General features: G+C 37.6%; 1 protein-coding gene across 2 annotated transcripts in view; it reads right to left on the reverse strand.

Moving 5' to 3' along the window:
• Positions 1-1,750: 1,750 nt before the first annotated feature.
• The window catches only part of GRM7 (glutamate metabotropic receptor 7), a 921,273-nt gene continuing 905,195 nt past the window's right edge, over positions 1,751-17,828 (reverse strand). For both annotated transcript variants that reach the window (XM_017874165.1, XM_017874164.1), the window contains one exon: positions 1,751-2,906. In XM_017874165.1, the coding sequence (XP_017729654.1) occupies positions 2,857-2,906 (50 nt within the window). In that variant the 3' untranslated portion in view covers positions 1,751-2,856. The remainder of the gene's footprint in view (positions 2,907-17,828) is intronic.

Consider the following 17,828-nt stretch of genomic DNA (forward strand, 5'->3'; position numbering starts at 1 on the left):
TATAGTTGTAGAGCGAGGAGACCTGTGTACTTGAGGGAAGTGGGTATTTGTTGTGCTGCCTGGTATTGATAATGTTACCCAATCTATCTGTTCTACGGCTACAGCCACACCTTAACTACTGTGTTGGCGATTAGCGTTGTGGAAGATGATTAGAACTGCATTTTGAGGACAAAATACATTGATATGTAAGGTATACATTGTAATATATGTAGTATGCATAAAGTATGTAAAGTATATTATATATATATGAATAACAATTCCTTATAAATAGTGCTGCAGAAGTTTTCATCATTGTCACTATCAAGAGCATTATCTCAATTTGCCCCGGGAATCCAGAGGAAAAGCGAAGGTCTTTGAAAGTAACACTTTCCAATTCTAAATGGAATTGCTTTTGCTACTCCCTGAATGCATGGTTGTACATTTGAGTACTTGGGAAAGAACGTAATTTCTTTTTGAAAGAAATGATTTCTACCACATGCCACAACACAGCCTGGCTTGTCCATGTACTCTTTTACATTCTGTTTCCATGTCTGGAATGGAAAGCATAGCATACTTGATTTTATTTTTAAAACAAAATATAGCAACCATGATGATGTTGATGCTGGCAATCATAGCCATGGTGGTCGTAATAGCTAACATGTATGGAGAGTTAACTATTTGCCAGGCACTGGTGCTATGTCCCATTAATGGATTTTCTCTTAGCCCTCATAACACTATGAGACAGGTAGCATGATTAACCTGTCATCTGCCTGAGGAAATGGAGGATTCAGAATGTTTACATAACTTCTCCAAGGAGATAACTCTCCTAGGAGGAGGAGCCAGGTTTTACACCAGTTTGGCCTATGACTTGGAAATGTGGATCACCCAAAACTCATTTCTGCTTTGATTTCTATTTTCCTATGGTCTATTGGTTGAAGGGTATTTAAGGAGTAGGGAAAATGGGGAAATATATTTGATTTTCTTTAGGAGGATGTTGGAAAGAAAGAATTTCTAGTGTCTCTAAGCACATTGCTTGGGCTATGGGAGCTAAGGGACAGTAGGAAGAGTTTGGCCAATGCCAAAGATGAGATGCAGGTATGAGTTTTATTAGTCACAGCAGAAAATAAGTCACAGTTAGATCCACCATAGAACCTTTAAATACATTTTACTGTTTGGGGCCCAGCCCTGAGTATTAGGAACCAATGTTCCCCTCTGCAAATAGACAATCTTCTGAGTTCCTGATGGCCCAAGGTGAGATGAATTCATACTGAGGATACTTCCTGCAGTTGAGTTTTGAGGCTCCCAAGTCTTAATCTCACTAATGACTACATGGCCACCATATTTGTTTGCAAATACAAAGGCAACATATTAGCTATATTTACTTATGTCCTTTGGATAAATTCTGCAGAAATAATGATCTCTTCACTAAATTGCCCCCACACTATTATTTGCTTAAGCTAATATTTCCTCTTCATTTTCCTCTTCCCTTCTGATGTTTTTGATAACTTGCTGAGAAACACCTGGAGTTTTCAGGTCTCAACTTCAATTATGAAGAAAAAAAATTGCATGGACTTTGTGATAGTACTTTTTCTATGAGACAACATAGCATCTCTGGGTTTTTAATATGCCTTTCAGAAATGGCTGTAGTGAGCTAAAGCATGTTACTTCAAAAGTTGGGCTGTCTATATGGCCCTCTCACTTAGGACTTTATGAAATACACTGTGTCTAAAAGGGGAAAACAACTAAAATATTTATTGCAGAAAATAAAAAAGTTAACCAAAGTATTTTATTGATACATTCTTGGACAATATCACAGAATTGAAAGAGAATGGAAAGAGGGAATTTTTCAGCAAGGGTTGTTTTTTTCCACTAAATTGGCACATAAGCAGCAAGATTAACGAAAGTACTTATTACAAACAGTAAAAAACATACATGCTTTTTTCTAAAGTCCTTATCACACTGATCAAAGGGGCATGAACAAAACCTCAAGACATGAAAATCCATATTCTTTCCTTCAAACAGCTTAATAATTATTAAAATTATTGCAAAATATTCATATACCCTAATTAAAATAACGAAAGAACACAAATACAAATATTGAACATAATAAACATGTACTGTAAAATACATTACTGGCATGCATTCCAAAGATCAAGACCTCTATTCAGTTCAGCCAATAACTTCCTTTTATGTAACCTATCATATACCAAAGATAGGTGGAGCATACTTTCTCAGCACAGTTTTTGGTCTTTAAACATCTTTTTTGTCTTAAAAAAAAAAATGATGTGCAGTGGTACTATAATAATTATGCAGTCATGTACAGATGTACTTTTTTAGTCTGCCAAGATCGCTTTAAAATTTTAATCGTTTTAAAATTTTTCCAAATATTCCACCGTCTGAGAGAATAGGGCTCTATCTATGAAAACAAGGCATTCGAAAACAAACAGTGAACCAAGGTACGACATCAGATGGCAAAGTGCAAAAGTCCTCACAAACTGTACAGAAAATTTCAAAACCTTGCAACCTAGAAGTACATACGTAATAAGACAGGTCAGCCCCAAAACGGTCCTGTGGCTCTCACGGTCCATTCTAAAGAGCCGGGGCGGGACTTGAGTTTCAACACTCCCTTTGGTAGGGAAGGTCCAAAATTGCAGCCGAGTTGGCAGTGCTGATGTCAGTGACTTATTAAGCCAAGATAAAGTAAGGATATTTCATAAAGCAGCTGTTTAGGTCACTTGGATCCTCTAACATTGGTCTCCCGGCCGGGGAAGCTCCTCCGGTGATGGGAAGTGGGTAGGACCAAAGAGTCCTGTGCCAGGTTGGGTGACAAAATAACTGAGGGTCTTCTTCCTCCATGGTTCCATGGAATGGAATAGGTTAGATAACCAGGTTATTATAACTGACATACTTCTTTTTTGCAGCAGGGCCTGAAAGAAAAATTAGAAAGTGTGAGTTGCAGTAATAACCCTGTTTGCAAAGGTAGAAATAGAATTAGAACTTTTCACTTGAGGTACAGAGTCAAAGTGGGGTGATACAGCTCTGAAGAACACACACAGACAACTTTGGATTCCTCTGACCGTAAGGCTTTGACCACCAAAGTCTGTGGTTCCCAGTGATTCTCAGATCATCTGTGTTCTCTTCTCTGATATGTCTCCAACTTCCCTCTTTATACTCTATTAATAAATTCATTGGTTAATAAATTTATTAGCAACGTTTATTAATAAACAATATGTATTAAATGTTTAATAATAAATGTTTATTAATAAATTTATTTGTTTATTTGTTGTTATGCTTTCTAATCAACCAACCCTTAAAGGGTTCACTCACATTGTGGTATATTTCTTTGTGTGCTCTTCTCACAGACCTTTTAATAATAACTGGCCTTTGCTTGGAAAAGGCCAAGTTGCTTGGGTCACTGAAATTAATTGAGGTTGAATGCAGATTAGGTCAGAGTGTCTTCTTCAGTGCTGATTCACACAATCAAATGACTACAGATTGACTTGTGGAGTGTTAACAGTAAGTTGTAAATGGTCATTTGCAGAACTATTTCCATTAAGATGTAAAGCCCACTTAAACCTGTCAGGTGTCTGACACATACACACTCTACGTTTGTTTTCCTTAAATGTAGAAATTATTTTTCTACTTGGTAGGGTAATTTCAGGACTCACCTTCACTCACTCACTCAGGCAGTAAATATGTATCTACCGTATTGCAGCCACAGGGCTAGGCACTGATGACCAGCCAAGAGCACAGCAGATTTCATGTCCTCATGCTGGAAATAAAGACACTAGGATCCCAGAGTGTGCCTTTGCTTTAGGTTCTGGTCCTCAATACCAAGTCATACAGTTGCAATGATGTGATATGTTCTGTATTCACTAAATCTTGGTAGTTTTGCATCAGTTTCTGTTGGGCACAAAGCAACTTTTGTGTAGCATTTACTGATGGCTTATTTTGCTTACTGTTTTTAAATTCTAAATAGAAGTGTTCACTCAAGACAGAAATGTCAAGAGCTTTTCAAGAACTCTTAAGTAGGGATTCATATACAATTTTGGAGGAACAGAGAAGTCATATTAACATACTAAGAGAGAGTTTGTCTTTAAACTTTGAATAATACAAGTAGTATGTTACAGGTGCTTGCATGATTATAGATATTACACAGGATACACTATACAACAAGTTGGTCTTCTTTTCTGGATTAAAAATTGGGACTCTCTGACAAACTTTGACTTGAAGACTCACTTTTATTTGAAACTCGTTTCTATATTAAACCATATTGCATTTATTAACTAAAATACAAAAAGATAAATAAGAATAGAATTTTATGAAACTCAGGGCCTCCTGGAAAATCTGGTGATGAGAATTGGGTCATGATATGTCCTCATTTGATGAACACATAGCCTCAATAATGCCCAAATCTTCTAAGAAGTTTCCCATTATCCCAGTGTTGTCTTCAACAATATTATTGGTTTGGGTACAAGGAGGAAAACTTTCAAAAGATGTTTCTTGACTCTGAATCTTATTTTCAGTGTCATAACTAGAAGACCTCAGCTGACAGTTGCAAGCAATAGTCACAGCATGCCTTGTCAAATGCCAACACACTAATTATCCTCAGAAAACCCAGAAGCTGATCTGAATACCTGAGACCACCTTTATTGTGTGAATAATTAAGACTGTTTTCTGTAGCATAACACTCTAGTGAAAACAAAAGTGAATTTCCTTAAATTGGTTACTATAAAACACTAATTTCTCAGGAAGAGTTTTTATCAAAAGAATAAGTAGGTTAGAACTGTCAAGCTGACCATTGGCTAGGATTAAATTAAAATCACTATGAGGTTATGTTTAAAAAATTGGATATAAAAATAATGGCATTCCATTGATGCTGTCCCTAGATTATCTTCTTGTGTTCTGTGTAGCCTTGAGATGAGCACTGTTTATGATCACCATTTTACATAGGAAGGGTCTGAGCCTCAGAGGAACAAGCATTCCAAAACTAGGCTGCCTGATGATTGAATATTTATTTCTGTCTCCATACTATGGTAGGAAGACAGTACTGCAGTTGGACTCACCTGGCCTGGGTTCTGATTTGGCTTTGTCACTTACTTGAATGTGACCTTGCCCAGTGTCTTGATAATGAACTCCTTGTAGCCTTTGTAAAACTGGGAGAGGCCGGGTGCAGTGGCTCACGCCTGTAATCCCAGCACTTTGGGAGGCCGAGACGGGTGGATCACCTGAGGCCAGAAGTTCAAGACCAGCCTGGTCAACATGGTGAAACCTTGTCTCTACTAAATATACATAAAATTAACCAGGCGTGGTGGTGGGCACCTGTAATCCCAGCTTCTCGGGAGGCTGAAGCAGGAGAATCACTTGAACCCGTGAGGCAGAGGTTGCAGTGAGCTGAGATTGAGCTCCAGCCTGCACAACAAGAGTGAAACTTTGTCTCAAAAAAAAAAAAAAAAAAAAAAAAAAAAAATTGGGGAGACTAATTGTTACCTGGTATACTGTTGATATCACCAATGTACACAATACCCCAGTTTCTCATCTGGGAATATAATGTATAAATGTATTTTTAAATTACAAAGTTCTATGTAAATGATAAGCCTCAGTACATGCTTTCTTTGTAGAATTGCTACGAACATTGCCCCAAAATTATAATGAAGTTTATGCAGGTCTTAGAAGGGCAATTTGTGTACTTTTCACAGCAATGTCCAGTGTATTATGTTTATTTTTAAACCATTCTAGTCCTGAGAGTAAATAAAATAAGTGCCTGTGGTGTCTGGTAATTCTATTTATTTGACTAGCAATGTAGTTTATGGTCAGGAAAGACAATTACTGAGCTCAAAATAGTTGTGCAATGAAGCACTTGCTAAGGAAATATACTTTTTATTTTAAAATAGTATGTTTTCCTCTTATAAAGTTACAGATTTTAAAGAAGAATTATAGTATATGGCATTGTCCCGATTAACTTTTGGTTATATCTACTTATCTACATAAGTAGTTCTCAAAACAAGGTATCTTGAAGAGCCAGTGTTTACAGTGAGGTAGTGTTAAGAATACTGGTTTGTGAAATGAATTACTAATACACCATTGCTACTTAAGAAAGGTGAAACATTCCAACTCATTCTTGATGTCTTGTCAAAATCTACACTCAATATGACATTAACTTTATTGAACTTCTTATTTTCTCTTTGCTTTCCTCTGAGATTTTGTCTTACGAAAATTTCATTCCTTGAAGTGCATTCTATTGAACATGCATAACCCAGATTCAAGGAAGTGAAGAAAAAAGTAGAAAAGAAAGCCTCATAGATATTATGTTGGGAAACACTGAATAAGTGATATTAAACAGTACTCTTTCCACCCCATATTTAATTTTTTTATATTTTAAGTAATAAGAAATATTATAGCTCATTAACTATATACTGTGTGTTCTCCTCAGCTCTTTTTGAAGAATGTGTGTATAGATGTGTATGTGAATAAGAACATGTATGAAGTGATTTAAACATCCAAAAAGGATAAAAACAAAATATAACAAAATATTATATAAGCCCTGAATATAACACATTAACATACTGACATCTTGATTCAGGTGCCCCTCCATCTGCTCATAGGAAATACGATGCAATCAAAGCCCTTGACACCCCACGTTCCTCCCCATCCCCCATAGTATCTACTATACTGAACTTGGGATGTGTCATATAGCTACTACAGTAGTTGTCCATAAATTATAGATAGTATTGATTTCTGTGTTTTAAGTTGTGTAAATTATTCCATGCATATCCACTTGAAATCTGGTTTCATATAACATTGTGTTTTTAAGATTTACTTACATTGATTTAATAATCATAGTAACTATATAGCTTTCTATATATTAATGTTAGCATAACAGATTTTCTGTAACTCTTTTCCTATTGATAGACTCTACTTTCTAATGTTTTTGAAATAAGCAATGCTAGAGTAGATGATACCTGCAAAACAATATTTTTGACAAAGTTGAATGACAATGCCATAGGGCGGGATAAAATATTTGTCATGTATTTAACTGATAAAGGATTGATATCTAAAATTTTAACTTATACAAAGGAATAAATAAGAGACAATCTAATTTTTAAAAACATAGATTCAAGATAAATAGACAATTTGTAGATGAAGAAATATAAATTAAAAATATTCAACCTCATCAACTAGAGAAATGCAAATTAAAACCTTAATAAGATAGCATTTCATGCCTGTACCATTACAAAAGAAAAAGTGAACTAATACCAAGCATTGGTGGGTGTGAAAAAGTGAGAACTCTCAGACAACACTCGGGTATAAATATAAGTTGGTAAATTTACATGGGAGAGCCATTTCGAAATATCTAGAAAACCTAAAGCTATGGATGCCACCGAGTCAGCAATTTCAATTCTAGATCTAGACCTGGGATACTTTCACATGTACACATACACACGCTTAGGATTTCAAAAGCCTTTAATATAACAATTTTCTCTGTGATTCTCCAAGAAAAAATTCTTTTATAGAAGCTAGGCACATAAAGGAGCAAAGTGGGCCAGGTATAAGATATTCAGGAAAGATACAGATCATAGTGAACTAGAAATCACCTGCCCCATCAAAAAGGCATAATTATGTGGGATGTTACCACAACAGGAAGATAGTACATTTTTTGAGGAGAAGCTTGACTGTGTAATTTTATGTAAAAGTTCAATTTTTCACTCAGCCATCTAACAAATATTTATTGAGCACGTATTATGTGTTGGGCTCTATTCTAAGTATTAGAAATACCTCAGTTTTTAATAAAAGTTTTAAGATCATATTAAAACCATTTAGCAAGTCAAAAAAGAAATAGAGACCAGAGGCTAGACAACATTTCTAGGCTGCTTGTTTTCAACTCTGTGATCCTGTCTGCACTCAGTACCTCAAATGTGCTTGATTATAAAGCACCCTCTCCTGCCCGCCTTTTTAGTGGATCATTTTGCATTATATAAGAACACACTTTTGGAAATACATGGGGATATTTCTTAAACCTTAACCCTGTCTATCACTTCAGTCATTTGTAAACCTCACCCAGCTTCTGAATATTGGTTTATTGCCTGATAGAACTTTGTCCAAACTAACTTTTCTATGAACTCATTCAAAGCACTGTCTATGCCTCTTCCCTCACCAACTCTGCTAACTAATGCTTCCCTATCAAACAGGATTCATAGTTGTTATTTTCTTATAAATATTTCAACTGGGAGGGATTCTTTATATTATGGTTTGCAGTTTCTAAAACAAAAAAGAAATACTTTTTTGTAATTACTTCTGTAGTCAATGGCCTGTTTCCTGCCTGTTCATTTTATTAGTAAATTGCCCTTAGCCCATCACTTAATAGCAAAAGAGTAGATGTTATCTTCAACATCTCAATTCTCATTTGAGATTTCAAAAAAGCTACTAAACTTCCTGTATTTTACAAAGAAGCAATTCATTTTATAATGATCTCCCTTAAATCCTTTTTTAAATTTACTACTCAGTGTAGCACATTACTCAACTTGAGAAGATACAAAGCTGAACAAGAATGAAGAACATGACTACCAAAAAAATGAGACATTCCCAATTATACCAGTTCAACTCTGAACTATAAAACAATGGAGACTTTCTACATCTCCCAAGGGAATGTGAGGCTATTGCTCATATGTTTGGTACCTGGATTTGTTGACACAAAAATCTTGTCAAGGATAAAAACATGATCAGTCAGAAAAATAACTCAGTATTTCAAATCATCATAATTTCCAATCCAGTGGCAAAAACTCCCAAATCTGGATTTCTGTTGATCTACTCAGCCATTCATCTAACAAAATATTATTTAGCACATATTAAATACCAGGAAGTTTAATACATGCTAACATTAAAAGCAGACATGGGAATCTGCAAGCTGTTTACTTTAACATTTACTCACTTCTCATTCATCGTATATTCAGATTATTTAAAAAATATTTATAGGAAGCTGCCAGGTGTCATCAGCAAGGGATTGGCATATCCTTTTTTTTCTACTCAATGAGATAAAGATAAGGCATGAATTTATACACTAAACTCACACTGAGAGGAACCCCCCCGAAGCAAATTGGCACCCCTCCCTAATGCTGAATAAGGGAGATAAGGTCAGTGGATGGCGAGGCAGCAAACCTGTTACCATATTTGGAGACAATAGTGATCCAGTTCAAGAGAATGGAGAAACATCAGCCTAGATAACCTTAGAGAAAATGTGCGACGTGTTTGCCCCATTTGTGCCAGGGACACAGAAATGAGTCAGATACAGTCTTTATTGTTATAGAACTTATATGATAATGCAAAAAACTATTACATATCTGTGATGAGTACTTAAAGATATTTTACAAAGACTGATTTTGTCTTGGAAGAGGATATACTGTGCTAAGCCCAGGAAGGCTTTTCAGTGGAAGGGGCATTGATTTGGACCATGCAGTGTGAGACAATTAAGAAGAGGGCAGGGCAATATAAAGGTACACTTCGTTTCCAAAGGTACATGGAGAGGAGAGTCAGATAGTGCTGGAAGTCAAGGTTGGAAAGGTACACAGGGCCACATAAATTACTTCAATATATAAAACTTCAATAAACCTGCAGATTGTCATAACAAATTCAGGGTACTGTCAGAGGCATCTGAACCAGAGCAACTCCACTTTGAACAGGGACTGGGCAAAATAAGGCCAAGACCTTCTGGGCTGCATTCCCAGGAGGTTAAGTTACTCTAATGATAGAGGCAGGAGGCAGAGAACTGCCTAGGCAGATAGGGAAGGGTCCCTGGAAAATCTGACCCGCCCCACAGGTGTTTACAACAGATGTTTCATGCAGAAAAGGGGGCAGTGGACTGGAGACTCACATGCACTGGGGGAATGGGGTGGAGCCACCAGAAACAAACATCTTATTCAGGGGAAGAGCCTGGCCTCTTCGGCTCCTGTGTGGTGACCCTGGTATTCAGTTTGTGAGGTGGAAACCCACTTGCAGGACCCCTCTCTTTTCTGAGAGCTTTCCTTTCACTTAATAAATTCTGCCCTCCTCACCCTTCAGTGTGTTCATGTACCTAATTCTTCCTGGTTGTGAGATAAGAACCTTAGCTGAACTAAGGAGCAAAAATCCTACATCACTAAGTCACAGGATGAGATAGGAGGTTAGCACAAGATACACATCATAAAGACTTTGCTGATAAAATAGCATATAGTAAGGCCAAATCCCACCAAAACAAAGACAGTGACGAAAGTGACCCCTGGTCATCCTCGCTGCTGCCCTCCCACCAGTTTACAAATGCCATGACAACATCAGGAGGTTACTCTTTATGGTCTAAAAAGGGGAGGAATGAATAATCCACTCCTTGTTTAGCAGATAATCAAGAAATAACCATAAAAATGGGCAACCAGGCTGCTCTGCCTATGGAATAGCCATTCTTCATTTTACTTTCTTAGTAAACTTGCTTTCTCTTTGTACTGTGGACTCACCCTGAATTCTTTCTTGTGCAAAAGCCAAGAACCCTCTCTTGGGGTCTGGATCAGAGAGTACCAGTAATAGTCTGATTCAGTACCAGTGCCAGAAACAGAAGAACGAACAAGGCAAAATTTCTATGATTATTTAGCTTTCTAATGGAAGTTCTCATAAAAAGCCTTTAATGCTAAAGCAGTGGTACTTGAGAAGCCACAGGGAAATATTAACGATTTTGAAGAGGATCCTCACACTTGCTTTTGTCTCTCTGTAATGTCCTTCTCTGCCCTTTTTCCTTAATTGGTTTCCTGTTCTCTGCTCTGGTTGGTTTTAGTTTCTACTCACTTGCTCCAAGTGGCCTTTCCTAGCCCTCCAGACAAGTTAGATGTTCCTGCTCTACCCTCTCATGACCTCTCTACAATTCCTTCCTCATATACAACCAGGGTGAAGCACTAATTTCTCATATGTGTCTCCAACATTAGAACTTTAAGTATCAGGATGGTAGACACAGTGTTTTTCTAGTGCTTGGGAAGTGTGCAATGTATAGTTTGGTGCCCAAAATATTTTTGGGATGTGTTACCATAGAGGAGCCTTTTGTAACTGCCCTTCCTGCCCACTGCATAAAGAAAGACCACGGCATTGTAGTAGAGAAAGAGCTTAATACGGGAGGCTGAGGCAGGAGAATGGTGTGAACCTGGAAGGCGGAGCTTGCAGTGAGCCGAGATCGTGCCACTGCACCCCAGCCTGGGCGACAAAGCAAGACTTCATCTCAAAACAAACAAACAAACAACCACAAAAAACAAACAAACAAAAACGTAGGAGATGGAGTTTGCACTCATATCATCTCATGCAAAGCTCACAGGTTAGGGGTTTTTCAAAGACAGTTTAAGGAAAGGGGTGGGAGTGGCAAGGTAACAGGTGCTTGCTGCTGATTGGTTGGGACAGAGATGAAATAGTGGGCCAAAGCTGTTTTCCTGAGGACTAAATTGCTTCTGGGTGTGGCCACAGGAGTTGGGGGGCTGGCGATCGAGGGGGAGCCATGAGTGTCAGACATGCAAAACAAACAGAAAAGATATCTCAAAAGGCCAGTCTACAAGCGTGATGTTATTTGCAGATGTAATTGGGGGAAGTTGCATGTCTTAGAACCTCTGGAATAATGACTGACAATCATGCATGTCTGAGCCTTAGCAGGACTCAGCCTCCTCTCCCTCTCCTCCTCCTAGCCTGGTGGTCTCCCTTTAGCTTTACAAAAGTGGTTGAGCTTTGGGCAAGGCCTATTATCATTTAAATTGTAGCCTAAATGTCTTCCAAAGTTAGCTTGGCCCAATAGCCCAGCAATAATTAAGGCAAAGGCCAGATGGGGGTTGAGTTAGCTCCCTTACTGTTAGAATTTTCTCACTGATGTAGCTTTTGCAATTGCAGTTTCACTTTGCTCTCTGAAGTCATTGTCAGCTCTAGGAGGGTCTTAGAGATGAACAGAACAAAAAAATATGTGTGGGAACTTCATGAGCTTTGCCATCCTTTTTTTCCATCCCTTTTCTCAGTATTCTCCTATGGGTTATTGTATTCAAAGCTAACCATTATTATAACTCCTCAGATTTCCTTTGTAACTTTTAAATCACAGTATTCTTTTTTTCCCCCCTCTGTTTGCATCTAAACATGGCCAAAACAGCCTGGCTAAATTGAGAAATCAATTTTCAGTTCTGTCATGAAAAGAGTACATGAACGTTCTAGTGTTTCCTTAAAAAAAAAAAAACAAAACAAAAAAACTAATTTGTACTTTAAAATGTAAAGCATCAAACAGAGGTTTACATCGTTCTTAAATGGCATATTTGAAACAAATAGACAAAGTCTCTGTCTTAAAACATCTTTAAGCTTGGCTAAGTTAAAATCTAGGTAATTTGCTGCTGTATATGTTTTACTTTGGAAAAAAATAGATATGCATTAAATTATCACATCAGATTTCTACTTTTTCTTATGCACTTTGGGCATTGGAAAGCTTTTGTGCATTTTACAATTTCAATGCATTATAGATGCGAGCAATCTGGAGCATATTATGAATGCAGTGCAATCATACATCCAAGATCGAAGCTGTGAACCAAAGTCAGTCTTAAGGCTAATGTTACAAACAAGGCAATAGTGACAAAATAGCAGCAGAGTAGTACTTAGTGTTCCTGGATGAAAAGCTCCTGCTGAAATCCAGGTCTCGCTATTTTTGGATAGGGCATTCATAGTCTCTTCATTCATTCCTTCATACATTTATTGAACTTTTACTAAGAGCTCACAGTGTACTAGTATAGCCTGGCTATAAACTAGTGGCACAAAGGTAAGGAAAAATGGTCTGTATCCTTGAAAAGTTTCTGGTTCAGTACAATTCGACATGTATCTGTTGAGCACCTACTATTTGTCAGATACTGTTTTAGGTAATAGGGATGTAGCCATGTTACTGTGCAGGTTCAGTCCCTGCTTTCATGGAGCTTAAATTCAACTTGGAAAGACAGATCTTAAACAAACAATAACAACAACAACAACAACAAAACAGGCCAGGTGCAGTGGCTCATGCCTGTAATCCCAGCACTTTGGGAGGCCAAGGTGGTCGGATCACAAGGTCAACAGATCGAAACCAGCCTGTCCAATATGGTGAAACCCTATCTCTACTAAAAATACCAAAATTAGCCAGGTGTGGTGGGCACCTGTAATCCCAGCTATTCAGGGGGCTGAGGCAGGAGAATTGCTTGAACCCAGGAGGTGGAGGTTGCAGTGAGCTGAGATCGTGCCACTGCACTCCAGCCTGGGCGACAGAGCAAGACTTCATCTAAAAAAAAAAATGCCAAAAAAACAAAAAATCAGTCAGGTGTGGTGGCATGCACCTGTAGTCCCAGCTACTCAGGAGGCTGAGGCAGGAGAATCCCTTGAATCTAGGAGGCGGAGGTTGCAGTGAGCTGAGATTTCTCCATTGCACTCCAGCCTGGCAACAGAGCGAGACTCCGTCTCAAAAACAAAACAAAAAAAAAAGTAGATGCAGCCAATTCTCTTTATTCATGGCACTGATATTCTATAAAGTCACCACAAACATTGAATTATTGAATACTGAACCACTGCTTCTAGAGCAAAATACGGCGTTAGTTACCTATACCCCTCCAGTCACAACATAACCTTATTTTATGTATATGTTCGGTTAAAAACACTTTATTATTACATATTGTTGACTCATTAATATTGAAATCAGAGCTGACGAATGCCTATAAAAATTTCTCTAACACAGGTACTTTCTTCTGAAGGCATGACACATCATAGCCTTCTTGCACTTAGGAATATGACACAGCACTTTAGTATTTGTACGGGAGTTATTTTAAACTGCAAAACCACCAACCAAAATCACAGGTGTAAAATAGACTGAGAAAAGGACACTTGTTCAAATATGAGAGCTGAAACCAGAAGGTAGGGCATCATCCTTTTTGACCTCAACTGCAAATGTGTGCATTGGGTGTTTCAAATAGTTGGTGTACTGCACATTCCTGTGAATGACTGTGAAAATGCCGTAAGTATTGATGTTGAGGTTACCAATCAATTTCAGCATGTAGGTGAATTTGCAAATATAAAACTTACTAATACTGAGAATCAGCTGTATTATAATGTCATAGAATCCCCAAAACTGAAAAAAACAGCCTGAGGGCATTATGCTGAGGTTGCTCTCCTAGGCACAGAGAGGATGACTCTTTCTTACTTATCTCCATAGGTAGGAGGTGCCAATTACAAGAAAGAAGACCAGCTAGGAATGGATGGAATAATTAGGACTATATGTTAAGTGAAATTCCAAGTCAGTACTACAGTGGGGTTCTAAATAACAAGCATATAGAGATGCCGCTGCTTTCACCAACACCGTGTGGTGTGGCAGGCCAGTTCTTCCTAACAGTCACACACACAGGCCTCCATAGCACTCCAGTTATACAGGCAAACTTCCACAGCACCTGCCTTCACACTAAGTTAATAATTAAACCTAGGGAAATCGATGCCCAGGCACCAAAGCCAGAAATGAAACATGTTTGGTAAGAGCCTTGCTCAGGCTTCTCCTGACACCTGGGGTAAGTCAAGATAATAAAGATAGTCCTATGCTCCTTGTACCAGGACCCATCTTGGGTTGAATAAATTTCTGGGGTGCTTGAAGTAACTTTCCAGACCCAAGTTGTAGGTAACATAAGATAGAAGTAATCACTCCATTACCAGGGCCCTCATAGGTTAAGTAGATTTAGGGGATAATTCTGGCCTCTGACCTTTTAGTTACAACAAAATTAATCAGGCATAGACAACGGTGACTATGATACTGCACGTAGGCATATAGTTTGAAACATATATAAGCACTGGAAAAACTTTACAATTGTGAGTTGGTCTGGTGAATTATCTCTGACCTTCTCTCTGAACCTGGTTACAGACATAAACTCTCTTCTTTCCCAGTTTGTCTGCATCTTGTTATTGGGTCACAAGAACACACAGCCAGACCCGGTTTGGTCTGGGAACCATGTCCTTTTATGAAAGCATCCTTGAGGCTGGAGCTACTTTTTCTTTTCTTTGTTTTCAATGTGAGAGGGGCATGTGTGTGCCGTCACAGTCAAGTCCTGTTAAGTTCAGTGGCTTCTTGTTTTGACTGCAGATCTCAGAGGACCAAGAGGGCTCAAAGGAGAGGAAACCAGAAAGCTTCCTGGCTAGGAAAAGAGAAGAGATGAAGGGAACCTTAACTATTTTTCCTTTCTTGAAATCCAACTAGGCTTAACCTGACAGGCAAAAGACAGAACCTCAGAGTAGCAGCTCTGTCTAGGATTAAAGATGGCTGGAATGTCACAAGGATTGTGTATTTTGGGATCCTGGCCATGGGAGATGGAAAGGTTGGGACCTAGGACAGATAGAAGTCAGACAAAGCTCAACCAATATAAAACAAATATCTACTAAGTTTTAAGTACAGGTTGCTGGGGATACAGAGGGAGTAAGATGTCTTTGTCCTCAAAGATTTAACAGACCAGAAGCCTGCGTGGTTAAACTGGGTTGGCACTGACTGTGAAGTTTGAGAATGTAAGTCACTTCTCATACATAGGCTTCTCTTGTGTATGAAACTGACCAGCTCACACTCAGACTGGAATACAATGTGTCAGTCTCAACACTAGAACTCTGGAGTTACAGTTCCTTTTGTGTTCTGCTTATATTTCATATATATTTGTTAATTTATTTAATAGCTACTCCTCTGAGTCAAAGAAACTAAAAACAACAGTGAATTTCAGGGTGTCTTATTGTTTTTTGTTTTAACGTGAACAATAATCATTTTAAAAAATTTAAATAGTCTATGATTTAGTACAAGCAACATGCATTTGAAAAAAAGTATTAAGAATATTTAAAAAGGACCCTGTTATCTGCATTAAGATGTTCATGATGATGTACAATATAATTTGCAATTTTAAATAACCCAAATGCCTAACATTAGAGGGTGATTAAATTCTAATACATTCTTTTGATGGAGCATTTTAAAACTGCCAAAGGTGATAATGATGATTAAGACTATGGAGCAACATGGACAATGCTTATGCTATATTGTTAATAATATTTAATACAAAAGGACAGGTTTGAAAATTGCAAGTATTCTGTAATTAAATCTGCATCAAAAATATGAAAGAAAATAAAACAAAATTTTAAAAGCCATAAGAAAATGGGTGACCTTTTCAAATATTTCAACACTGTAAAAGACAAAACAAAACGTTGTGGGACTGTTTTAGATTACAGGAGACTGAAGAAACAAAAAGATTAAAAATGCCTGATCCTTGATTACAACACAGATTTTTTTTTTAAAGGAAACAGCCATATTGGGAAAATAATATATTGACTTTATAGCAAAAATAATACATCAATATTGAATTTATTAGATGAGAAACGGTATTGAGGTTTTGTAGGACAACGTTGTTCCTAGGAGGTACAGGCTGAAGTATTCAGGAGTGTTAGAGTCATGATGTCTGCAACTTGCTTATAAACAGCTATATGGGGAAAACCTGTGTGTGTGTGTGTGTGTGTTTCTGTGTATATATATATATATATATATATACGCACATATATATATCTATAGAGAGAGAGGAGAAAATGAATATGGCAAAATGTTAGTGAATGGTGATTACATGTTCCTCATTTCAATGTATTTGTAAGTTTTAAACTTCTCAAAATAAAACGTAGGGAAAATGTCTTATAAAGCTCTATTAGGGTAGTTGAATTATACTGTTTTTACATTTTACTTTGTACATTTTACTTTTTTAACTACATTTTCTATAATGATATATTTTTACTGAATGTAAATTAGTTTTTTTTTTTAATGACAAGATATAGGTAGATGACAGTGACCATCTCTGAGGCCTGAATAGCCTCTTCTTTTTTTTCTAGGGTTTCTTTAGAATGAAGGGAATTTCTTGTTCTGCAAATTTTGTCTTATGGGCTCCTGCAAAGTAATCTCTGAAGAGGCCTCTAAGGGGTGACTCTCCTACACAATCTAATCCCCCCATTTTGTCTTCTGTCATTGTTTTTGTTAGATTGACCAATAATTTAAAATGACTGTTATAAATTCTGACTCCGTATTAATTACAAAATGACCCTTTCTTCCAGGCTTTTGGGAAAATAGCTCTAAGAATTTTGTCTGGTCTTCACTTTTTTCCCCCATACAACGTGTACCTACCTTATGTAATAAATGGCCTCCTAAAATATTTTTTGAGGCATTCATATGTTGAATACACCTATGAGAGACTTCTCCCCCTAACGTCAGAGTGGAATTTTGTTTTTTCAATAAAGTATCTCTATTTAGCTGTTTTATAACTTTAGCTTTTAAACTATGTAAATCATGATGTCATGTCCCAGGAGAAAGTGCTGGAATGGATTGGTAATGTCTGTTGAAAGTAGGAAGTGGACAGCACCAGCCAGGTAATGGACTAATCTGGACTAAGTCATGCATCTCTACACTGGAACTTGTTGGCTTGGCTTATCCTCAGAAGAAACCCTGGTGGGCACACCTTTCTACAGAGGGTTGGCTTCCCTCCTACAGAGGAATATCATTGAGATGCAGTGATAAGTAGAAGTGAAAATGTAAACACTGTGCCCTGGGTCAGAAGGATAATCAACACCTATGACCTTTCCTGGCTCTTCCAAGCCAAGGCCTTTACTTCTGTGTGTGTGTGCGCCTGTGTGATGTCTCAGGAGTTGATTTATTTAAAGGACGGAGAAAATATAGAAATGGAAGGAAGAAGTGGGGGAGAATTCTGAGTCTGGCCCCAAGGTTCATACAGACAAAGTTACTACTACATAAAACCCAGGCCAAAAGTATCCACAAGAGAGGAAAAGAGGCTGTGGAGGCAGTGATACCCTCT

This window comes from Rhinopithecus bieti, unplaced genomic scaffold (assembly GCF_001698545.2).
Source record: "Rhinopithecus bieti isolate Rb0 unplaced genomic scaffold, ASM169854v2 scaffold_7049, whole genome shotgun sequence".
Lineage (NCBI taxonomy): Eukaryota > Metazoa > Chordata > Mammalia > Primates > Cercopithecidae > Rhinopithecus > Rhinopithecus bieti.